This window comes from Esox lucius, chromosome 9 (assembly GCF_011004845.1).
Source record: "Esox lucius isolate fEsoLuc1 chromosome 9, fEsoLuc1.pri, whole genome shotgun sequence".
Lineage (NCBI taxonomy): Eukaryota > Metazoa > Chordata > Actinopteri > Esociformes > Esocidae > Esox > Esox lucius.
The window spans coordinates 2,690,265-2,714,293 of NC_047577.1; the positions used below are offsets into that span (position 1 = coordinate 2,690,265).

The window sequence follows — 24,029 nt, forward strand, 5'->3', positions numbered from 1 at the left end:
ACATTAGTTCACCCTGACATAAACATCAGTGATGATTGTTAGAGGGATGTTAATAAACATGACCTTCTCTCTCAACCTCTATGTCCTTGCAGTTGTCAGTCCTGGATCTTCTCTCTCCAAAGCAGACAGCAGAGCTGGTGGTGTTTTCTCTTCCTGGTCTTCCAGGTAAAGATGTCGTCATCAACACAGTGTTTGACTTCCTGACTGCATCGCCAACAGAGAGGAGATTCCCTGAGTTCTTACAACAACTGGCTGTGCTTTCTATGAAGGTAATGGTCGAAATAACTGTCTTTGATTGAACCACATGCTGGTCTTAAACACAAATAATGTGGTGATGTTAACTATTGTTCTCTCCTCCAGACCCCAGTTAGCTGCCCAGTCTACCAGAACATGCAAGTCAAACCTTAAAGAATATGTACAATTTACCACCTGGAATATGTGGATCTCGGAATTACATGAACATTCTCATATTCTGAATATATTCACACTATTTAAGACATTTAACTTTTTAAATATTTAAGACACTTTTCCTTTTTTTTGGTTTTACACAGCTTTGTGAGGCTCTCCCAAGCCATGTCAGCTTTGCCCAGTCAGTTGGAGCCAATCATCTGGGCCAGTGTCTATGACCTCACAGCATCTGCACCAATAGGTGAGACAGGAACACAGTCTATTTTACCAATCAGATTCTAGATATAACTTAATTTTCCAACTGACTTTTAACTACTTGTGTTTTGTTTTATTGTGAACAGATTGTGTTCTGGTACCAGCAGACCAACAGGTAAGTCATTCCGTTCATCATTCAGTTTTTTTTTTATTAGATGTTTTGCGTTTCCGAGCTTCCCTAAAATGAGTAAACAGCGGGTGGACAACTAGGTGTCTGTTCTGTCTTCTAATCATTATTTTGTGTCTGTTGTTTTCCAGTGTCCGACATCATCTAATAATTGTAAGTATATTTTAGTAAACATGAACTTCATACTACACCATGACCCTGTCTGTAACACCATGACCCTGTCTGTAACACCATGACCCTATCTGTAACACCATGACCCTGTCTGTAACACCATGACCCTGTCTGTAACACCATGACCCTATCTGTAACACCTTGACCCTGTCTGTAACACCATGACCCTGTCTGTAACACCATGACCCTGTCTGTAACACCATGACCCTATCTGTAACACCATGACCCTATCTGTAACACCATGACCCTGTCTGTAACACCATGACCCTATCTGTAACACCATGACCCTGTCTGTAACACCATGACCCTGTCTGTAACACCATGACCCTATCTGTAACACCATGACCCTGTCTGTAACACCATGACCCTGTCTGTAACACCATGACCCTATCTGTAACACCATGACCCTGTCTGTAACACCATGACCCTGTCTGTAACACCATGACCCTATCTGTAACACCATGACCCTGTCTGTAACACCTTGACCCTGTCTGTAACACCATGACCCTGTCTGTAACACCATGACCCTATCTGTAACACCATGACCCTGTCTGTAACACCATGACCCTGTCTGTAACACCACAACCCTATCTGTAACACCACGACCCTGTCTGTAACACCACGACCCTGTCTGTAACACCATGACCCTGTCTGTAACACCTTGACCCTGTCTGTAACACCATGACCCTGTCTGTAACACCATGACCCTGTCTGTAACCTAGATATCCACCTTTCATCTAATATATCATTCTCTGTATTTTTTTCTATCTTTCTCTCTCAGTGACAACAGTCTGTTCTGGAGTTGACAGGTACCATCACACATCATTTTTGGTATTTTAAGTATTTAAACAGGCCAGTTGGATAATACTCTGAGTTATTTAGAAGTAAATTTACTCCAGAATCTTCCAACAAGGATCTGTGAAAACATAGGAATTTTGTTGATGTCACACAAATATTGCAATCCTAAACCAGCCAATGGATGGAACAGTGATCCTGTTTGTTGGAGTTTGTTGTGAGTTTGTCAGTCTGATGTGTCTGTCTTACTGGTGTTACAGCTCTACTCTACAACACCTCTTGGACACAGGGATCATGACTGGAGATCTATGTAACTACAGCATCAGACAATACGCCTGTTCACAGGTACCAGTAGAACAACCTTAAAATGAACAATATTAGGACTGTAGATGACTGACGTTAGCCAATGGCTTTCTGTTTTATTGGTTGCAGAAAAACATTATTCAAATCTTTTCTTTGGAATTAGTCTTAAAGTGTCTTCTGGGGTTTGATACATGCAGTGTTGGTAGTAGTGGGTAAAGGACTTCTCTTTTACAGCTGACAAACCTCACAGCTGACAATCTGGTCACGCTGCTGAAATGCAAACTATCAGAAAACAACACCTACTCTACAGAGACCTGGAAGCTGTTCTTGACTAAAGCTTCTGCAGTTCTGGATCAGGCTCTGGACATTCTCTCCAACCAGGTAGAAGTATTCCTGAAATACATTATGACTAACCTTACTAATGTAGACTGAACTACATTCTGTATCCAAGTGATTTCCAAAAAGAGGAAAAAAGTGAGTTTAAGGATGTAACAAATCAGCTTCTCTTCTTCACCAGTCCAAGCCATTGATTGGCCCAGCGGTATCCCAGGCACTAGATGTGATTGGACAGATCCGGGTCAACAGGCTGACTGAAGATCAGCTGAGAAACAGTGATGTCATCAGGACGTGGTTCTCAGGGCGTCTGAGCGTGTTCCTTCCGTCAGCATCAGCAGGGTTTCTGCACTGCCTGGGCACCCGGAACCTCAGCTGTGACTCCTACCAAGCTGTGTAAGTGGTTACTATTTTGTGGTACCTTTCTTTTGCCTCCTTTCCACTGGTGCCAAACACTGGGGTTTTACCCCAAAGTCCAGACGTTTCTGTTTCCATTGACACGGACCGGTGCCAGTTGGCCACTAGGCCATGGTTGAGTAGCCCAGCTCTCACTTGGGGCCTTGGACTTTGTTTACGTGCTGTGAAGACGCCGCATGTTGTGCTACTCGAATAGCGATGCATATCTTTTGCTTAGTCTTAGGGTCCTCACACTCTTTGATTGTTGTTATGTAGCTATTTGGACCCCATAATGTTGTGTTTTTATGAGCTTGGATCAATGATGTTATCTCCCCATGACAATAGGTTCTCATAATGATAGGTCACTATTGTTTGATGCCCCCATAGTGTAATGTCCACATAATCTCTAACGTGAAGAAGCGCCTCTCTGGTTGTTCTTTTCATGTTTATAATATGTTTGTGATTTACTGAATGTCAAGTTGAAAGAAGTTGGGATTTAATTCTTCATAATGGTATGTCCTCATGAGCTGAGTCCTTATATTTGTATGTCCTCATAAGGTTAAGTCTTCATAATGGAATGTCCTCATAAGCTTAGGTCCTCATAACAGTATGCCCTCCTTAGGTTTGGTCCTCATAACGCAATGTCCTCCTTAGGTTTGGTCCTCATAATGGAATGTCCTCCTTAGGTTAAGTCTTCATAATGGAATGTCCTCATAAGCTTAGGTCCTCATAACAGTATGCCCTCCTTAGGTTTGGTCCTCATAACGCAATGTCCTCCTTAGGTTTGGTCCTCATTACGGAATGTCCTCCTTAGGTTTGGTCCTCATTATGGAATGTCCTCCTTAGGTTTGGTCCTCATAATGGAATGTCCTCCTTAGGTTTGGTCCTCATAACGCAATGTCCTCCTTAGGTTTGGTCCTCATAACGCAATGTCCTCCTTAGGTTTGGTCCTCATTACGGAATGTCCTCCTTAGGTTTGGTCCTCATAATGCAATGTCCTCCTTAGGTTTGGTCCTCATAATGCAATGTCCTCCTTAGGTTTGGTCCTCATAACAGTATATCCTTCTTAGGTTTGGTCCTCATTACGGTATGTCCTCCTTAGGTTTGGTCCTCATAATGCAATGTCCTCCTTAAGTTTGGTCCTCATAACAGTATATCCTCCTTAGGTTTGGTCTTCATAACGGAATGTCCTCATAATGAGAAGTTCTCATATGGTTTGGTCCTGTATTTCTTCACAAGTTCTTCATAAGTTATAATTGTTACTTACCTTCCACTTTCAGAGTGACTGGGTTTGGAGCCCAGTTTGATGAGATGAGCCCAGCACAGCAGCTGTTGGTTCTGAATGACCTGATCATCCCCTTCCTGTCTCGACCCACAACAGGTATTGATCAGCGGGGGGGGGTGGGGGTGACCAGTCTATACATTTATTGTCACTAATGCATTGTATGTTTATTTATTTGTATTACATTTTTTTGTATGTTCTTTCAATGCAATTTCTGTTACAATTCTAGGTGAAACATGTGAAAACCCTGTGCTTTGTGTATCAGCCGATCTGCACACGTTATGACCAGTGATGTAGTCAGTTTAATGGTTCAATGCAAGTTTCCTCGGCTCAATTCAGTCAAGTCAATTCAGATCCCTGGAGTTGTTCACATCAACACTGCCCATTTGTGTGTTCATGTATTAGCCTGTATGTTCATCTTCTTCTGTCCAGGCGGTGGCTGTGTGTCCACCTCTAACAGCAGTGTGGACTGGCTGCAGAAGAACTTTGGGCCGTTTTCAGTCCTGGTGTCCATCACAGAACTGCTGAACCTCAACACAGCCTTCACTCCGGTAACTCTCACTTCCTGCCGACAACGTCACTTTGTTAGATATGTTTACATGAAGTCAGTAACGGCACACAAAGTGCCCTGTTGTTCATGTTTTAGGACATTCGTGCACCCTGATTTAAACATCAGAGTTTGTTGTTAGAGGGACGTTAATAAACATGACCTTCTCCCTCCACCTCTACCTCCTGACAGTTGTCCGCCCTGAAGATTCTCTCTCCAAAGCAGACAGCAGAGCTGGTGGTGTTTTCTCTTCCTGGTCTTCCAGGTAATGATGTCATCATCAACACAGTGTTTGACTTCCTGACTGCATCGCCAACGGAGAGGAGATTCCCAGAGTTCCTGCAACAACTGGTCAGCTTGTCCCAACAGGTACATGCATCATTCCCTTCTTGTGTATGAAAATAAAATTCCAGCCACCATTGATTAAACCTCATCTTAACCTCAACCTTTTTGTTTCTTCCAGAACAATATATCTTGTGCCTCCTACAAGCTCATGTAAGTAGTACTTATAGTGGTGTTCAATCACACCTACAACATTTTCAAATTAGAAGTCCCATCAGACAATCCTATCTGTTATCAACTCTACATTCCAAATATCTTGCTGTTTCATGCATAAACAGTTTCATATTGAAACACTATGAATTTGTTTTCGGAGATGTTTGTAAATAATTTTTATTGTTAAAATAATGTGTTGAAGTCTATTGAGAAAACACAGCAAAACCAACTAGAGCACTACATGAAATGACTTGTTACAGCCTAACCAACTAGAGCACTACATGAAATGACTTGTTACAGCCTAACCAACTAGAGCACTACATGAAATGACTTGTTACAGCCTAACCAACTAGAGCACTACATGAAATGACTTGTTACAGCCTAACCAACTAGAGCACTACATGAAATGACTTGTTACAGCCTAACCAACTAGAACACTACATGAAATGACTTGTTACAGCCTAAGGTGGTTGGAATTCATGCACTTGGGTGCACATAAGAGTGTGACTTGAAAAACAGACAACTGAAATAATAAAATTCCATTTAGCTGATGTTTTTACACATTTTTATCTTATGTGTGGTGTAAGGATTTAACAGATTTCAAAATTCTTCTTTTGTGTTTATTTAGTTAATTTAACTCACATTAATCAAACTTAATATTATACTATTGTGTTTATTTTGTAAAATTAACATGAACTCTTTTAATTTAGTTTCAACAGACTGGACCAGGCCGTACCTATTGTTACCACGGAGATAGTGTCAGCCCTCACCTCCAGCAAGACAGCCTTGCTACAGAGCCTCCCCCCAGGTTAGAAACAGTTTTATAATGTTCTCCCTCCCATCAGATTATTGTTCTTTAACTCTTTGAATCACTTGGGCACGAAGATGTGATGCAGTGTTGTGAACCACATTTAAATGCTTTTTGTTCAAATTGCAGACTTCAAATTGCAGACAATGGACTGGACATTTGTCAAAGAATTCATAAATGCCACGATTTGTTCACTGAATTTAATTGGCTGAATTGTGCCCTCCTGTAGTGCCCTACTTTTGCCCAGGGTCTATAGGGGCCCCTATAAAGCATGGTCAGATGTAGTGCACTTCAGAGGGATTAGGGTCCCTTGGTTTTGTTGTTGGATTAAACACGTTTTACCTGCCTGACATTTTATGTTTTATTTCTCCTTCACAGGTTGCATTGTCTTCACAGGAACGGTGAGTTTTTTAAGTCTTGAAAGCTGATTTCACTGTTTGATTTATCTGGATGCTGTATAACACATTGGAACTATGTTTGCATTTTCCTCCCCTCAGTGTAACTTCACACCAGTTAATGGTAAGCGTTATTTTGTGAGGATTTTTCATTTCTTACTGACTGTAGATTTTCCTGTAACTGAAATCTGATTACTGTTTATCTTTTTCAGAGACAGCCATTTGTGCTGGTGTCAACAGGTGAGTTATTCAGCGAATTTACATTACTTGGATAGGAAAGCATCAGCTTCAGTAGCCCCAAGAGGTCATTTGGCGTAGATACCTAATGTATTAAAATGATACTCAGTACTGTCAGTAACGTTTGGGTTGTTGTTGTTTCTTTCAGCACTGCTCTACAGAGTTTCCTGAACAACGGGCAGATCAGCACAGTCCTCTGTAATTACAGCATAGATGTCTATGCCTGTAGCTCGGTATGAAACTCTATGTTTTATAGATGTTTATGCCTCTAGCTCAGTATGAAACTCTATTTATCTAAATTATGTATTTAGTATTATTATTCCACTGATTTCAATTATGTAGTATTATATGTAGTATTATATGTAGTATTATATAGTAGTAGTGTTCGTTGTAGTAGTATTATTTGTTGTAGTAGTATTATTTGTTGTAATAGCAGTATTTGTTGTGTGAGTATTATTCGTGGTAGTAGTATTATTTGTTGTATTAGTATTATTTGTTGTAGTAGTAGTAGCGACTGGATGGCTTTTCTCATTCTTTCCCATTGCTCCCTCCAGCTGTCAGTGTTGACGTCTGTCAACTTGGCGAGCCTGTTGAGATGTGAGCTGAACGGTAACAGCAGCCAGTCGGTCGCGACCTGGAAGCTGTTCTTCTCTAAGGTGTCCGGGGTTCTGGACTCAGCCCTGGACCTCTTTGCCAACACGGTGAGATACAAATGCTCATCTGTTCATCCCAGTCTTAGACAGTACACACCTGTTAACATGAATGGACATCTAAGTGAAAGTTAGACGGTCAGATGAGGCAGACTTCAGTCAGCGGTAAGTTGGTTTGTCAAACACGCCGTTTGAATGCGAGCGCATGACTGAAAATGCAAGTTGTCCTTTACGACCAGGCATGTCAACTGCTACATGTGTGTCCTGTCTGTTTTCAGACCCTGGACCCCAGTTCTACGGCCGTGTCCCAGGTCCTGGACGCCATCAGGGAAGTGAGGCTGGACAGCTTCAGTTCGGCTGAGCTAAACAGCCCGGACTTCATCAACTTATGGTTCAACATCAGACTTGGCCCGTTCCTGCCTGCTGTCTCCAATGACTTCCTGTCCTGCCTCAGCACATACAACTTCAGCTGCTCCACCTACCAGAACATGTATGTTCAGCAGTAAAGAAACACGGCATCTTGACTCTCCTCGTCTTGGCTCTCCTCATCTTGGCTCTCCTCGTCTTGACTCTCCTCGTCTTGACTCTCCTTTGACCATAGCATTCAGATCCTGAGCAGCTACCAGTCAGCCATGGTCGAGAACAGACAGATATCAGTCTACACCTACTTCATCCAGCTCTTCCTCTCCAGAAACAACACAGCAGGTAAGTGCCCAGTAGGGACTGCACCTTAGCTGGTACTGACCAATAGGAACTTTGTTGGCATGTGATTCTACATCTGGCATGGTTCTCTGCTTGGTTTCAGACCCTGGCTGTAGATCTGGTGTCCTGAGCAGTGGAGACTGGCTGCTGAACAACCTTGGAGGATTCTCTGTCTTTGTTTCCTTGGCGGACCTGCAGAGACTATTTCCCAACTTCTCTGCGGTAACTGTCTGTTGGCTTGTTGTAGCAGTGTCTGTGAGATCATGTCTGTTGTCCCGTTGTAGCAGTGTCTGTGAGATCATGTCTGTTGTCCCGTTGTAGCAGTGTCTGTGAGATCATGTCTGTTGTCCCGTTGTAGCAGTGTCTGTGAGATCATGTCTGTTGTCCCGTTGTAGCAGTGTCTGTGAGATCATGCCTCTTGTCTTGTTGTAGCAGTGTCTGTGAGATAATGTTTGTTATCATGTTGTGCTGTGTCTGTTTTCCTCTCTTAATAGCCTTTGTTAATAGCCTTTGTTAATAGCCTTTGTTAGTGTTTATGATCTCTCTGTCGTCCTTTTGTCAGGGTTTCAGATGTCTGTATTCATGTGTGTAGTAATGTAGTGTCTGTCACGACGTCTTCTAGTTGGATGTCCTGTCCCAGCTGTCAGTCCAGCAGCTGTCCCAGGTCGCTTCCACCCCAGGTCAGCTGAGCTCCGCTGCCGACGTCAGCAAGCTGATGAATAACGTCCCGAACTCCCTCTTCTACAGCTTCTTCACCGACTTCTCCACCGCCATCACTGTGAGACACTTCCTGTGTATGATTATGACTCAAACGGAACCCTGTTATTATCTGTATATGGTTCTCTACTTCTCTCCACAAATCCCAATCCAGCCCCTGTACCCAGACTCAGAGTGCTGTTGGTGGTGACACATTATTGGCGAAGAAACTCTGGGGATGACTTCCACGGAGTGGCTAGGGGTTTAATTTAATCAACTTCAGGACGCACTTTTGACTTCTGTGATGCAATTCACAGTCCATTTTTATTAACAAAACGAGCGTGAAATTCCAAGTTACAAATCAATTCTGTCATTTTCAAATGAATGAACCTTAATATACAAAGGATCATTTAATGGAGGAGGTATTTGGTCCAGTCTCAGAATTAGATACAAATCATTAGGTGTTTCGTATCATTAGTCACGCCTGCCAGCCGTTCCCTAGTGTGAAATTGTGCTGCTGTAAAAAGAAACAGTGCCTTACGGAGTCTGCATTGTCGCTCGCTCGCTCAAAGGGGCTACTGGGGGGGGGGGGTCTCATTTTTCCCTACGCCCCGACAATTTTCGCTCCCACACCATTGGTCACTTGTGGGGTGCGTGAGGGGGGGGCAGGTGGAGGTGGAGGAAACAGGGCTTCATTTGAGATTCACCACACTTCTCCTTCTCTCCACAGGGCCGTGAGTCCTTGTACCCAGTGGCTGTGCTTTCCGCCATGCTCCAGCAGCTCTTTGACCGCGGGAACCTGTCAAGCCCGTTCATCAGCGACCAGCAAGTGTTCACCTGGCTCCGCCCCCTGCTGGTCTACCTGCCCCCAGACCAGGCCACTCAACTCTTCAGTGTGATTGGGCAGAGGAGCTGTAGCTTTGGAACACAGATGTAATGCTTTTCCCATAAAACATGTGGGGAGAAGGGTGCCATTTTAGAATGGGAGAGGCAGAGTTATTAGAAGGGGAGAGGTGAGGTTAGTAGGAGGGGAGAGGTAGAGTTAGAAAAAGGGGAGAGGCGGGGTTACAAGAAGAGAAAAGATAAGTAGAAGAGGAGCCGTCTTGAATTGAGATAATCAGCATGTCTTATTTTTGTGATGATTTGTTTCTCTCAGTGTTGTGTTCCTGAATGCCAACCTCGCTACGCTTCAGAACAGCACACAGACAAACATCTTCAGTCAGATACTCGTCTCTCTGCAAGGTAATGTATGACATCCACCACATGTCTGCTGTGAACCTACAGGCACCACATTGATTGGTGCTCAAAAAACGTTGCATGATTATAAGCATCACTGATAATGAGCTATACTGTGATTTTCCAACACGGGTAATATACAAACATTTCCAAAAACGTAAATTCCTAAAGTATTTTCGTTTTGATGCTCCGTTACACACATCCATCTCCAAAAAGAAATGCCCGATTGACCACCACATTTTTAGTCTTGACTTCAGTGACCGTAGAATGTACTGTTGAGAATAGTGACCGGTCTGTCTTGGTCCCTCATAGGCTCCGCTCCACTCCGTTGCTACAACAACAGCCAGAGTTTCTACGGTTTCCTGCAAAGTTCCTTCCTGAGTTTCGGGTTCCCCAACCTGAGCACCTTCTTGTCCCTCATGCCTCCCAGCCAAATGCAACAGGTGAGAGGGGTGTGTGCACGTGTGTGTGCACGTGTGTGTGCACGTGTGTGCGCGTAATGATGGATGATAATGATGACGACGATGATAAATGTGTGTGTCTTTCTCTAGCTGGTGAACTCTCTGTCCATCTCTGACCTCGGGAGTTTCCTCAACCTCCCTGGCGTTGTCGATGACAACACAAAGCTCTGCCTGCTCTACAGCATCTACATCCAGACCCCACAATTCCTGGTTAATGTATGTACACACATATACACACACACACACAACTTAATGCCTACTCATTGGTGTGAAAGTCCTCTGTAGTTCTCCCACTTTCTAAAGGTGGTGTTCCGACAACTATAGACCAATTGAAATAGACTTTCTTATCTACCTAAAATATTTGGGATCACTTCGTGGTAAAGCAAGCTCCCCGGGTAACACGATTCCATCGCCCCCGAAATCCCTCAGGTGAGCATCCCCGACCCCCTGAGACGACCCACGTTGACTTGCGTCTGGCCCCAGGCGCTCAGCAGCAGCCAGAGGTCAGAGGTCAATGCCTGGTTTGACCTGCGGCTAAAGAACTATCTGCCCTACCTCACCAAGAGCCTGGTGACCTCCCCCCTTGTCCAGACGGCGACCTGCCTGGCCTACCAGAAACTGTAAGGGATTTAGTGACCAGCAAGCACACCACATTTGACTCATTAAATTCACTTCTCTGTTGAAATGTTTTGTTCTCTCAATGGTCAGTATTGTTTTTTTTCCATATATTTCCATCACATACTGTCAACCTCAGAAGTATTTCTTGTTTTTCTGGCGCTGCATTTTAGCACTTTAGATTAAAATTGATTCAGTGAGTGTGGAGTTAAATTGATTCAGTGAGTGTGGAGTTAAATTGATTCAGTGAGTGTGGAGTTAAATTGCAGGGTAATCTGAGGGTAGCGAAGTTCGAGAGCAAAGTCAAAAAGGCCCCAAAAGAAGCGGGAACTGAAAGTCTCCAGTGCAGGCCTGACAAATCTTTACCAGAGAAGATGTGCAGCGTCTGGTTTTGTCTTTGTGTAGCAGACTTCAAGCAGTCATTGTATGCAAAGGATATCCTTTTAAATACTAAAAATGACTATTTTAATGTACTTCATATTAATCTGTCCAAATAGTGTGGTTCTGTTGATTTGAATTTTTAAAAAGTGCCATTGTCATTTCTTAATTGTTCATTCAATACTGATGAAATTACCCACAAATGGTGTCACGGCTTCGGGGTTTGGACAAGGAGGAGCAGGAGAAGGCGTGGTGGAAGGATCTTTTTAATGGTATCCTCACGAACCAATGCAAAATAAGTATAAACAGGTGACGAAGCGTCGTACAGCTCTTAGTAGGTAGAGACAATCACACACAAAGACAGGGGGAGCAGAGGGAACATATATACCGGGGGAAACAGCGATGATGAGGAACAGGTGCACTAAACGAGACACAGGTGAAATGTATGATGAGACGGTGGTGTCAGAAGGCCGGTGACGTCGACCGCTGGGGCCCGCCCACTGCAGGGGGAGGTGAACCAGCAGAGGTCGCAGTTGTCACAGTACCCCCCCCCTGACGCGCGGCCCCAGCCGCGCGACGACGCCGGCCTCGGGGCCGACCCGGGGGGCGCGGAGCAGGGCGGTCCGGCCGACGCTGATGGAAGTCGCGGACAAGGACGGGAGCCAGGACGTCCTTCACCGGAACCCAGCTCCGCTCCTCCGGGCCGTACCCCTCCCACTCCACGAGGTACTGGAGGCCCCCCGCCCGGCGCCTCGAGTCGACGATGGAGCGGACAGAGTACGCCGGGGCCCCCTCGATGTCCAGAGGGGGAGGGGGCACCTCCCGCACCTCACACCCCTGGAGGGGACCATCCACCACCGGCCTGAGGAGAGACACATGAAACGAGGGGTTAATACGGTAGTCGGGGGGAAGGCGTAACCGATATGTTACCTCGTTGACTCTCCTCAGGACTTTAAAAGGCCCCACAAACCGCGGGGCCAGCTTCCGGCAGGGCAGGCGGAGGGGCAGGTCCCTGGACGAGAGCCAGACCCGGTCGCCCGGCCGATACACCGGGGCCTCCCCGCGGTGGCGGTCTGCGGAGGTCTTTTGACGGCGGACAGCGAGCCGGAGGCGGGATTGCACTGCCTCCCATGTGCCCGCTGCCCGCCGGAACCAGTCGTCCACCGCAGGGGTACCGGTCTGGCTCGGCGTCCACGGCGCCAGGACCGGCTGGTAGCCCAGGACGCACTGGAAAGGCGTCACTCCCGTGGAGGAGTGGTGCAGAGAATTCAGTGCGTATTCCGCCCACGGCAGAAACTCTGCCCACTCCCCCGGCCGGTCCTGGCAGTAGGACCGGAGGAACCTACCCACTTCTTGATTGACCCGTTCCACCTGCCCGTTGGACTGGGGATGGTAGCCCGAGGTCAGGCTGACCGAGATCCCCAGGTGCTGCATAAATGCCTTCCACACCCTAGACGTGAATTGGGGACCCCGGTCAGACACGATGTCCTCGGGCACCCCATAGTGCCGGAAGACGTGTGTAAACAGGGCCTCCGCGGTCTGTAGGGCAGTAGGAAGGCCGGGCAGGGGCAAGAGGCGGCAGGACTTCGAGAACCGATCCACAACGACCAGGATGGTGGTATGGCCCTGGGAAGGGGGGAGATCAGTCAAAAAATCAACAGAAAGGTGGGACCATGGTCGTTGTGGAATGGGCAAGGGGTGCAACTTGCCCACCGGTAGGTGCCGGGGTGCCTTACTCTGGGCGCACACCGAGCAGGAAGAGACGTATACCCTCGCGTCCTTGGCTAAAGTGGGCCACCAGTACTTACCGGCCAGGGCGCGCACTGTTGGCCCGATGCCAGGATGACCGGAGGAGGGAGATGTATGCGCCCAGTAGATGAGGCGGTCGCGGACAGACGCCGGCACATACGTACGGCCCTCAGGGCATGTGGGCGGAGAGGGCTCGTCGCGCTGCGCTCGGGCGATGTCCGCGTCCAGTTCCCATACCACCGGTGCCACGATGCATGACTCCGGGAGCACGGGAGCATCATCCACAGGCCTCTCCTCCGTGTCATGCTGGCGGGACAGCGCGTCAGCCCCGACGTTCTTACTCCCCGGCCTGTAAGTGAGAGTAACACAAACCGGGTGAAGAACATAGCCCACCTTGCCTGGCGAGGGGTCAGCCTCCTCGCTGCCCGCATGTACTCCAGGTTCCGGTGGTCAGTCCAGACGAGGAAAGGGTGTTTAGCCCCCTCTAACCAGTGCCTCCACGCCGACAGAGCTCGAACCACGGCCAGCAGCTCACGATCACCGATGTCGTAGTTCCGCTCCGCCGCACTGAGCTTCTGGGAGAAGAAGGCACAGGGACGGAGCGTGTTACGACACCCCGTCCGCTGGGAGAGGATGGCACCGAGCCCACAATCGGACGCGTCCACCTCCACGATGAACTGGAGCGACGGGTCGGGATGGGCCAGGACCGGAGCGGTGGTGAAACGGTGTTTCAGTTCCACAAACGCCCGCTCCGCGTCCACGGTCCACCTCAACCGGGTCGCCCCCCCCTTCAGAAGGGAGGTGATCGGAGCCGCGACCTGGCTAAAGCCCCGGATAAACCTCCTGTAGTAATTAGAGAAGCCTAAGAAACGTTGCACGTCCTTGACCGTGGTTGGGGTCGGCCAATTACGCACGGCGTCAATGTGAGGCTCCTCCATAGCCACACCTGTGCTGGAAAAGCGATATCCCAGGAAGGACACAGACGACTGGAAAAACAGACACTTCTCGGCTTTCACGTACAGGTCATGCTCCAGCAGTCGAGCCAGCACTCTGCGCACTAACGAGACATGTTTGGCGCGGGTAGCAGTGAATATCAAGATGTCATCAATATACACTACCACTCCTTCGCACAACAAGTCCCGGAATACGTCGTTGACGAAGGACTGGAAGACTGAAGGAGCATTCATCAACCCGTACGGCATCACTAAATACTCGTAATGGCCAGATGTGGTACTAAAAGCGGTTTTCCACTCGTCTCCTTCCCGGATACGCACCAGGTTATAGGCACTCCTGAGGTCTAATTTAGTGAAAAAGCGGGCCCCGTGCATCCTCTCCACCTCCGCAGAGATCAAAGGGAGAGGGTAGCGGAACGGAATGGTGATCTTGTTCAGCGCCCGGTAATCAATGCACGGGCGCAAACCACCGTCCTTCTTTTTCACAAAAAAGAAACTCGAGGAGACCTGTGACTTGGAGGGCCTAATGTATCCCTGTTCCAACGCTTCCGTAACGTAGGCGTTCATAGTCTCCGTTTCGGTGCGGGACAGTGGATACACGTGACCCTTCGGGAGTGCGGCTCCGTCAACGAGGTCTATCGCACAATCCCCCAGCCGGTGTGGTGGCAACACAGCAGCCTTGGCTTTGGAGAAAACCGTAGCCAAGTCCCTGTATTCGGGGGGAATGGGCACGGCTGGCGCACTGTCTGGACTCTCCACCGAGGTCGAGCCAACGGAAACACCCAAACACCTACCCTGGCACTTCCGCGACCACCCCGACAGACGTCGACTAGACCAGGAGATGACGGGGTCGTGTAGGGATAACCAGGGGAAACCTAAAACTATTGGGAAAGTGGGTGAGTCGATTATGTGAAAGGATATGGTTTCACTGTGTCGGTTGTCGGTAACCAGGAGGAGGGGAACAGTGCAACTCGTGACCAGACCTGACCCTAGTGGCCGGCTGTCTAGAGCTCTCACGGGCAGGGGGGTGTCGAGGGCCTGGAGGGGTATGCGTGACCGCAGGGCAAAAGACTTATCCATGAAATTTCCGGCTGCGCCTGAGTCTACCAGCGCCTTACACCGGGAGAGCCGCGGAAAGCCGGGGAACCTAACAGGGACAGTGCACATAGAGAGGGAAGAGGTTAGTGGTGAATGTGCATGTGCTACCTGGGGTGATGCGGAAGTGCCCTGCCTGTCACCTCTTGACTCGGGGAGGGAGGTGCGGTGCGGCGTGGTTGTACGGCCTTGTTTCCTCTTGGAGGCACTCCGCACCTCTCCTCCCCTACACCTGCCCGACAGCGCAGCCGTCCCCAGGTCCATGGGGACGGCGGCGTCTGGTTGGCAGGGTGGAACGGGCGGGCCTCTTCCGGGACGTCCTCGGGCAGCTAGCAGGTTGTCGAGACGGATGGACATGTCCGCCAGTTGGTCAAAGGAGAGGGACACGTCTCGACAAGCCAGCTCCCTCCGGACGTCCTCGCGAAGGCTACACCGGTAGTGGTCGATCTGAGCCCGCTCGTTCCACCCCGATCCCGCTGCCAGGGTCCGGAACTCCAGAGCGAACTCCTGCGCCGATCTCGTCTCCTGCCGTAAGTGGAACAGTCGTTCACCCGCCTCTCTCCCTTCGTGAGGATGGTCAAACACGACTCGGAAGCGGCGGGTGAACTCGGCGTAGCTGCCCTGGGTGGGCTGCTCGATGTTCCAAACGGCGGTGGCCCACTCCAGGGCTTTCCCAGACAGGCAGGAGACGAGTGAAGAGATCTTCTGGGCTTCGGTCGGCGCAGGATGCACCGCCTGGAGCGCGATGTCCAGTTGTAGCAGGAAACCCTGGCAGCGGTCCGCCGCCCCGTCGTAGGCCCTGGGCAGCGGAATGGGCATCGCTCCCATGCTGGGCGATGCGGCTTGGGGAGGTGGAGAGACGGCCGGTGCTGCGGGGTTCCACTGGCTCAGCTCTAGGCGCTGCACCGCTTTCAACACAGTGTCCATCGCGGCGCCTAGGCTGGCCAGCAAGGTTGAATGTACTTTTACCACCTCCGCAACACCGGCCTCGCCTGTGGCTCCTTGTTGCTCCATATCCTTGTTTGTTGTCTGGGTGTGTGATTCTGTCACGGCTTCGGGGTTTGGACAAGGAGGAGCAGGAGAAGGCGTGGTGGAAGGATCTTTTTAATGGTATCCTCACGAACCAATGCAAAATAAGTATAAACAGGTGACGAAGCGTCGTACAGCTCTTAGTAGGTAGAGACAATCACACACAAAGACAGGGGGAGCAGAGGGAACATATATACCGGGGGAAACAGCGATGATGAGGAACAGGTGCACTAAACGAGACACAGGTGAAATGTATGATGAGACGGTGGTGTCAGAAGGCCGGTGACGTCGACCGCTGGGGCCCGCCCACTGCAGGGGGAGGTGAACCAGCAGAGGTCGCAGTTGTCACAAATGGAAGCAGGAAGTCCACCCCTCAATCAAACAAATCCAAAGTGCTGAAACACAGAGTCAAAAAATCAAATGATGTCACTGTCCAAAATACTATGTGTTTTTGAATGTGCTTTTATCCTTGCATTTTCAGCATCTCTGTTCTGGGGAGTTTCAACTACAGTGCCACTGACTTTGTGATGGCAGATGTGTACATGTTTGACATCAAGAACTACCTCAACTCAGGTCAGCCATTTTGTTTTCCAAGCTGTCAGTTTCCAACAGAGACCGTTACGTATATGTCTGTGGCTTTTAAATCGTTTGGGAGACTTTTTTACGCTAAATTGTCTTGTTTTCTTGTTGCAAAGATCAGAAGCAGTCTGCACTCTTAAAAGGTCCTTATTGAAGGTTAACATGATCATCCATCTCAAAACAAATATGTCAAAGCAAACCAAAAAATGTTTTAGAAGATGAAATTCTAGCCATTTAAAGCAGAGAGATCAGTGCAACAACAACTGGCTGTCACGTTGTTATAACATTGCCCTAACATAGATATAACATGCTCTAACATTATTATAACATTGCCCAACATTTTTATAATCTATTTGTAACCTTGTCTGGGACATTCTTTCTGTGTTGTCTCCAGCGTCTAATCCAAAGTGTTACAACCAAAGTGACCCGGAGCTCAACTCCACTGCCTGGTTCGCTCTGAACATCGGTTCCTTCATCAGTTACCTCACCCTGGATGACCTCCAAACCTTCGGTTCATCACAGGTACGATGAAACACACCCACATGAAAACACACGCATCCACGCACGCGCACGCACGCGCACGTACGCACACGATCCAAATTGCATTTGATCCAAATTGACTCAACATTGAAATACTTGGCAATTAAACATGTTTCTCCTCTTCTCCAATTCTGTCCTTTCACCTACCCTGCCCTATGCTCCGCTCCTCCTTTCCACTCCTGTCCTTTCACCTCCTCTCTCCTCCCCTATACTCTGCTCCTCTTCTCTATCATCCTTTTCTCTGCCCTCCTCTCCCGTATGCTCTGCTCCTCTTCTGCTCTCTCTGGCCTCCTCTCCCAGACGTTGCAGGTTTTCACAGTGAACCAGGAGAACATAGCTCTGCTGAACACAGCTAACTGGCCTCTGAACCTTACTGTCTACTACACAAACCTGGTCTACCAACAGGACAGCAACTTTAACCCCATGCTGTAAGTCTACTGTCGTTTTGCTTGCCTTCCTGCCTGTCTGTCTGAATATATTCCTATCTGTCTGTCTGTCTGTCTGACTATATGTCTGTCTGTCTGAATATATTCCTATCTGTCTGTCTGTCTGTCTGTCTGACTATATGTCTGTCTGTCTGAATATATTCCTATCTGTCTGTCTGTCTGTCTGACAATATGTCTTTCTGACTAAATGTCTGTCTGTCTGACTGTACGTCTCTGTCTGTCTATCTAATTGTGTGTGTATTTGTCAGTTAGTCTTTGTGTCTGTTTCTCTCTTACTCTTTCTTTGGATGAAACTAGTTATAAACCGTTCATTTGTCTCCCCCCCCAGTCTCCCAGCGGTGTTCTGGTGTACAGTCCCAGGCCCGGCCTTCAGCCAGCTCAACATTCAGCAGACCATGATTGTTCTGCAGAACCTGAGTAGACTGTGTTCAAACGTGGACCCTCAGGTAACACAGACTCCCAGGTGTTTCTGTCCTTGTTACACAAACTTTAGATTTTAACCCTAAATCTAACCCCTGAGACCAAAATAGCCCTTTTCCTCACAGGCAACACCAGAATGTTCTCGAGTTGTCAGATGCTATTTTATCTTATCCTTCTGGAGATTCAGGGTCCTCGCAGGCCTTGTAGAACAGGAACACCATTCTTCAGTCGTCTGTGTGTTCCGTTTTCCAGGTGGCGTCAGCTCTGGCCGCTAACAGTGGAGACAACATAAACCAAAACACCATCGCTGCCCTCGGCAACCAGAGTACAGGCCTATCTGAGGGTCAGGTATCCATGGCACCCGCTAGCGTTCTATGGGCCTCCCTCAACACTCTGAGCACTGTGACTGGCTGGAACCAGGGCCAGGCCATGGCTATCATCCAATCGCTGTTGATGTCCGGATTCCTTCAGGTGAACCACTGTTAGTGGTTGTCAGTGTTGTGCTGTCTGTGTTATCGTTTCCTTCCCTTCTCTCTCCCTCATGCACTCATACATTTTTTTCATTTTCATCCCACCTCTTTCATGCACTCATCCATGTTATCATTTTCATCCCTCCTCTTTCATGCACTCATCCATTTTATCATTTTCATCCCTCCTCTTTCATGCATTCATCCATTTTGTCCTTTTCATCCCTCCCCTCTCATGCATTCATCTGTCGTCCTTTTCATCCCTCCCCTCTCATGCATTCATCTGTCGTCCTTTTCATCCCTCCTCTCTCATGCACTCATCCATTTTGTCCTTTTCATCCCTCCCCTCTCATGCATTCATCTGTCGTCCTTTTCATCCCTCCCCTCTCATGCATTCATCTGTCGTCCTTTTCATCCCTCCTCTCTCATGCACTCATCCATTTTGTCCTTTTCATCCCTCCCCTCTCATGCATTCATCTGTCGTCCTTTTCATCCCTCCTCTCTCATGCATTCATCTGTCGTCCTTTTCATCCCTCCTCTCTCATGCATTCATCTGTCGTCCTTTTCATCCCTCCCTACCACAGTTCACCAATGCGTCTGTATTCAGCATGCTGGGTTCCCTGGTGGTCGGCCTACCCTCAGCAGTCTTCGGCAATGTCAGTGCCACCAATCTCCTCATAGCATCCCAGAATCCCTCATTCGTGACATACTTGTCGAAAGGCCCGAGCATCTTAACACAGACCGTTGTCACTCAGGTACTGTGTTGCAGCTAAAGTCTTGAAGAAACTTTCTGTGTTTTCTAGATTGATGTAAAGGATGAACTTCTTCAATGCAGCTTTGTAAGATAGATGGTTATTAAGTTATTAATTGATTAAGTGATTCATTCTGGGCCGTTTTTACCCCCCCATCCACCCCCCACCCCACATGTAGCTCATCACATTGAACACCACTTCTGACGCCATCCTCCAAAACATTCCAGACAGCATGTCCCCGCAGATTCCCAGATCAATGCTGCTGGGCTTCTCCCCACAGAACAGCGTGGAGCTGGGAAGACTCAACCAGAAGCCCTGGAAACCGGAGCAGGTGACTGCGAACACACACACACACACACACTCAGACATACAAACAATACATTTAGAAAACACAAAACAGTCAGAGTGAATTTATAAAACTGTAAAAACTCTTCTCCGTTCAGGCTGCCTTGTTCTTTGACACTGTGGCCGAAGGTTTTGACTCCAATGAGTGAGTCTGGAAAGAACTGCACTCTGGAATATTTTTTTATCATTTTTAAAATTTGTATTACCTCTTAAACAACACTTGAATTATTGTTTGTGTGCGTGTCTGTGTGTGTGGTGTGTGTGTGGTGTGTGTGTGGTGCGTGTGATGTGTGTGGGTGTGGTGTGTGTGTGTGTGTTGCATGTGATATGATTGTTGCGCACATGTGATGTGTGTGTGTATGTGGTGTGTTTATGGTGGATGTGTTGTGTGTGGTGGGGTGTCTTGGTGTTTGTGTGGTGTGTGTGTGCATGTGTGTGTGTGTGTGTGTGTGTGTGGTGTGTCTTGGTGTGTGTGTCGTGGTCTGTGTGTGTGTGTGTGTGTGTGTGTGTAGTCTGTCGTCCAGTGTACTTCAGGGATTCACCAGCACCAGAGTGTCCAGTATGTCCAACACTAAGGTCAAGAGCCTGATCCTGGCCTGCAGGAGAGGCAGAGCCAATAGGGTCGTTCTCAATGAGGAACAGGTCAGATACCTGCCATTTTGTGGTAGTTTTGCTGTTGTTGTCTCTTTCGTTGTCATTTTTGTTGTTTCGTTTGTCGTGTTTGTTGTTGTTTGTGCTGTTGTGTACCTTCTCGTTGTGGTTTTAGTTGTCATTTTTGCTGTCTTTGTCTTTTTTGTTGTTTTTTGTTGTATGTTTTTGATGTTGTCACTTTTGTTGTCATTTTTTTATTGTTTTTGATGTCGTTTTTGTTGTCTTTGTCTCTTTTCTTGTCGTATTTTTTATTTATTTTTGTAATTTTTCCTGTTGTCTCTTTTGTTGTTTTTGCTGTCATTGTTGCTCCACTTTAATAGCCACCGGTCAGCTTAATAACAGTTTTGGCTCATTGTCATAGTTGTTGTTGTTTCGAAAACTAAGAACTGGTAGAGTTTAGCATGCAAGGGGTTAGGGTTAAGGTTAAGGTTAGGGTTAGGGTTAAGGTTAGGGTTAGGGTTAGGGTTTGATTAAAACAAAAAGGGTGTGTTACAATAACACTGATGAGGTGATGTTAATGTTCTGGTGTGAATGTGTTTCTCCACATAGTTGACCTCTATGTACAACTACATCCAGAACGAGCCTGATTTGACCAGCTACACCCTGTACCCACCCGATGTGATGCTCTACTACAAGTGAGTAGGCCACATTGGTTACTTACATTCATCAACCGTGTAAAACATTATGAAGTCGGCATATCAAATGTTATTGTTTTTGGAAAAATGCCCATTTTATGTAGCTTTTTGGGAATCAGGGTTGTGTACTACATTGTTTTGCCACTATGAAGTCCAAGACAGTTACTGAATCTCTGTGTCTTTAATCAATGCTGGTCTGCTGTACCATGTGTTCTCCTGTCCTCAGTCAGTTTTTTTTATTACATTTTTTATAAAAATAGATTATTTCAGTTACTGAAATTATTTATGTATGTTTTTTAAATATCCTATTAATATGAATGTGTTACATTGTTTTTCACGATTGCAGTTACAAACTGGTTCCTCCGAGCACCTGTAGGCAGTACTTCAGTAACCTGGGAAATGCAGACTTCTCTGTTTTCTCCAACACTCTCAACTACATGCAAACTGCACTGATCAACAACGCCAAGACCTGCCTGGTGAGTTGAAGTGTCATAGTAATGCAAACACTTTGGAGTTGGTTGCTGGTGTCTGACAACACAAGGACCAAAAAAGTGTCTGTGCAAGTCAAGCAGGTCGACAGGATGCAGCCTCGTCAGAATAAATCAATCAGAGGCATGGCCAAAACCTGAAGGAAGAACTGGTTAGCTTGGCAATTGCAAACTACCTTTCTCGGCAAAGGAATACCTCTACAGAGGATGACCAAATAATGCTCGCCATAAAGAAGAAAAAAACAACAAAGAACTGTCTGACAGATCAGGAACACTCTCCAGGACGTTGGAGTGGATGTGTCAGCCACTAGCATTCACAGAAGACAACACCAAATAACTGTACACTAGGAGCTGTCATACCAACTTATCTGTGAAATAAGGTGGACAGTGTGTTGTGTTTTGGGCAAGTATAGCTGCTACTGGAACTGGTTTACTCCTCTTCATTGATGATGTCACTGCTGAAAGAAGGAGATTGAATTCTGAAGTGTACAGAAAAATCGTATCTGCTCCAATACTTCCAAATTTCTCAAAACTCTTTGGATGGTCCTTCATTTTGCAGTAGGACAATGAACACAAACTTGCTTAAGCAACCAAGGTAGTTTTCAAAGCCAGAAAGTGGAAAGTTCTTCATAGGCCAAGACAATTACCGGACATGAATGCAATTGATGATTCATTTCAGTTGCAGAAGACAAGATTGAAGGTAAAAGGCCCCAAGAAAACAGGAGCTGGAGATGGCTGCATTACAGGCCAGTCAGAGCAAATAATCGAAAACAAAGAATTTGCAACCAGTTATTAAATTTGACAACTTTATTCAAGATTATGTTCATTTGTTACTTTTTATCCCCTAAAATGAATCAACAATGTATAAATAGGACTGACGTCCTGCACAGTTAAAATTTTATTAAAGTTGAAATTGTATTTCAACCTTATAGCAAATGTTGCATTTGAAATGCGATGTCCTGGAGTACAGAGCCAAAACAAAAAAAAAACTTGTCACTGTCCAAAGACTTACAGACTTACCTTCTGTACAGATACATTTGATGTGATGTCATTTTTTGAGGTTGGTTCTGCTGTGATCTGAGTGCGGTTCTGTTTCTCTGTTCTCCTGCAGGGTATAAAGAGTACAGTTCTGAACAGCGACATTGTGCAGGTTCTAGGTAACATGGTGTGTGTTCTAGATGGTTCCTACATCCAGAACTCTGACCAACTCATCCTGCAGAACTTACAGACCTGTAATGACCTCAGTGACGGACAGGTGGCTGCCATAGAAACGCTGCTGTTTAGTGGGGCGACGCAGTATGGGTATGTCCACACAGCAACATGTAAACAAATAAACAGTCAACATGTAAACATCTATCAGTCAACATTTAAACATCTGTCAGTCAACATGTAAACATCTGTCAATCAACATGTAAACATCTATCAGTCAGCATGTAAACATCTATCAGTCAACATGTAAACATCTATCAGTCAACATGTAAACATCTATCAGTCAACACGTAAACATCTGTCAGTCAACATGTAAACATCTATCAGTCAACATGTGAACATCTATCAGTCAACATGTAAACATCTATCAGTCAACATGTAAACATCTATCAGTCAACATGTAAACATCTGTCAGTCAACATGTAAACATCTATCAGTCAACACGTAAACATCTATCAGTCAACATGTAAACATCTGTCAGTCAACATGTAAACATCTATCAGTCAACATGTAAACATCTATCAGTCAACATGTAAACATCTATCAGTCAACATGTGAACATCAATCAGTCAACATGTAAACATCTATCAGTCAACATGTAAACATCTATCAGTCAACATGTAAACATGTATGTGTCCACATGTAGCCATGTATCCTGGTTGGTTTAAAACGGCAACATCCAGTTCGCACAAACTCACACATCTATCTTTGAAATACATTTGAACGTAAAATGTGAGCGTGTGAAACTGTCTACTGCAGGTTTGCCCAACCCTTTTCCTGGAGATCCACACTCTGGTTGGTTTTCTGTTCGACTCCTAATTAAACGTATTAAGCTGGATTGATTTAGCTTCTTGTCTCACTAATTATTAGAACAAGGTGTGCCAGATAAGGTTTGGAGAGAAGACCTGCAGGAATGTAGCTCTCAGGGACCTTGGTCTATTGTAGAGTGGAGTGTGTACTGTGTGTTTCTCTGACAACAGGGCCCCAGCCAACTGGACCCTACAGACCCTGAAAAGCCTGGGTTCTCTGCCTCTCTACCTGACCGCATCCTTCTACAGCAAATTCTCCACGGTGAGAATCCAGAGTCCTAACTCTCGACGTGTCTAAGTATGTGAACATCCAGAATCCTCACTGTGTGTCTGACTCTCTGCGTGTTTTCTTTGTCCCCAGAATATAAAGCAACAGTTCCTGGTGTTGTTGGGTGACATGGGGATTTCCAGACAGAAGATCAGCAGGTTGAAAGCAGCCATCAGACAGTCCATCATTAACCAGTCAAAGTCCAAACGCTCCATAGGTGTGTGTGATACCCCCTCCGGCCCTGCTCTCTGCCCACTCTCTCTATGTTCCCACCCCACTCTCACCCGGCTCCCGCCCAAATCCC

At 46.8% G+C, this 24,029-nt stretch overlaps 1 protein-coding gene across 7 annotated transcripts in view; it reads left to right on the plus strand.

The window, feature by feature from the left end:
• The window catches only part of mslnb (mesothelin b), a 91,693-nt gene that overhangs the window by 59,596 nt on the left and 8,068 nt on the right, over nt 1–24,029 (plus strand). For 6 of the 7 annotated variants that reach the window (XM_034294027.1, XM_034294026.1, XM_034294025.1 and 3 more), the window contains 42 exons: nt 93–269; nt 361–392; nt 552–649; nt 750–778; nt 922–943; nt 1,743–1,770; nt 2,017–2,101; nt 2,294–2,440; nt 2,577–2,788; nt 4,069–4,169; nt 4,503–4,621; nt 4,810–4,986; nt 5,081–5,112; nt 5,823–5,920; nt 6,299–6,321; nt 6,418–6,439; nt 6,528–6,555; nt 6,701–6,785; nt 7,107–7,253; nt 7,481–7,692; nt 7,804–7,907; nt 8,008–8,126; nt 8,527–8,682; nt 9,331–9,533; nt 9,757–9,842; nt 10,149–10,279; nt 10,388–10,513; nt 10,727–10,917; nt 16,598–16,689; nt 17,090–17,217; nt 17,536–17,663; nt 18,010–18,127; nt 18,354–18,572; nt 19,153–19,323; nt 19,499–19,651; nt 19,764–19,810; nt 20,178–20,307; nt 20,866–20,951; nt 21,298–21,427; nt 22,551–22,741; nt 23,629–23,719; nt 23,819–23,942. In XM_034294027.1, coding sequence (XP_034149918.1) covers nt 93–269; nt 361–392; nt 552–649; nt 750–778; nt 922–943; nt 1,743–1,770; nt 2,017–2,101; nt 2,294–2,440; nt 2,577–2,788; nt 4,069–4,169; nt 4,503–4,621; nt 4,810–4,986; nt 5,081–5,112; nt 5,823–5,920; nt 6,299–6,321; nt 6,418–6,439; nt 6,528–6,555; nt 6,701–6,785; nt 7,107–7,253; nt 7,481–7,692; nt 7,804–7,907; nt 8,008–8,126; nt 8,527–8,682; nt 9,331–9,533; nt 9,757–9,842; nt 10,149–10,279; nt 10,388–10,513; nt 10,727–10,917; nt 16,598–16,689; nt 17,090–17,217; nt 17,536–17,663; nt 18,010–18,127; nt 18,354–18,572; nt 19,153–19,323; nt 19,499–19,651; nt 19,764–19,810; nt 20,178–20,307; nt 20,866–20,951; nt 21,298–21,427; nt 22,551–22,741; nt 23,629–23,719; nt 23,819–23,942 — 4,798 coding nt within the window. The remainder of the gene's footprint in view (nt 1–92; nt 270–360; nt 393–551; nt 650–749; nt 779–921; nt 944–1,742; nt 1,771–2,016; nt 2,102–2,293; nt 2,441–2,576; nt 2,789–4,068; nt 4,170–4,502; nt 4,622–4,809; nt 4,987–5,080; nt 5,113–5,822; nt 5,921–6,298; nt 6,322–6,417; nt 6,440–6,527; nt 6,556–6,700; nt 6,786–7,106; nt 7,254–7,480; nt 7,693–7,803; nt 7,908–8,007; nt 8,127–8,526; nt 8,683–9,330; nt 9,534–9,756; nt 9,843–10,148; nt 10,280–10,387; nt 10,514–10,726; nt 10,918–16,597; nt 16,690–17,089; nt 17,218–17,535; nt 17,664–18,009; nt 18,128–18,353; nt 18,573–19,152; nt 19,324–19,498; nt 19,652–19,763; nt 19,811–20,177; nt 20,308–20,865; nt 20,952–21,297; nt 21,428–22,550; nt 22,742–23,628; nt 23,720–23,818; nt 23,943–24,029) is intronic. The other variant, XM_034294029.1, reaches the window with a different exon arrangement.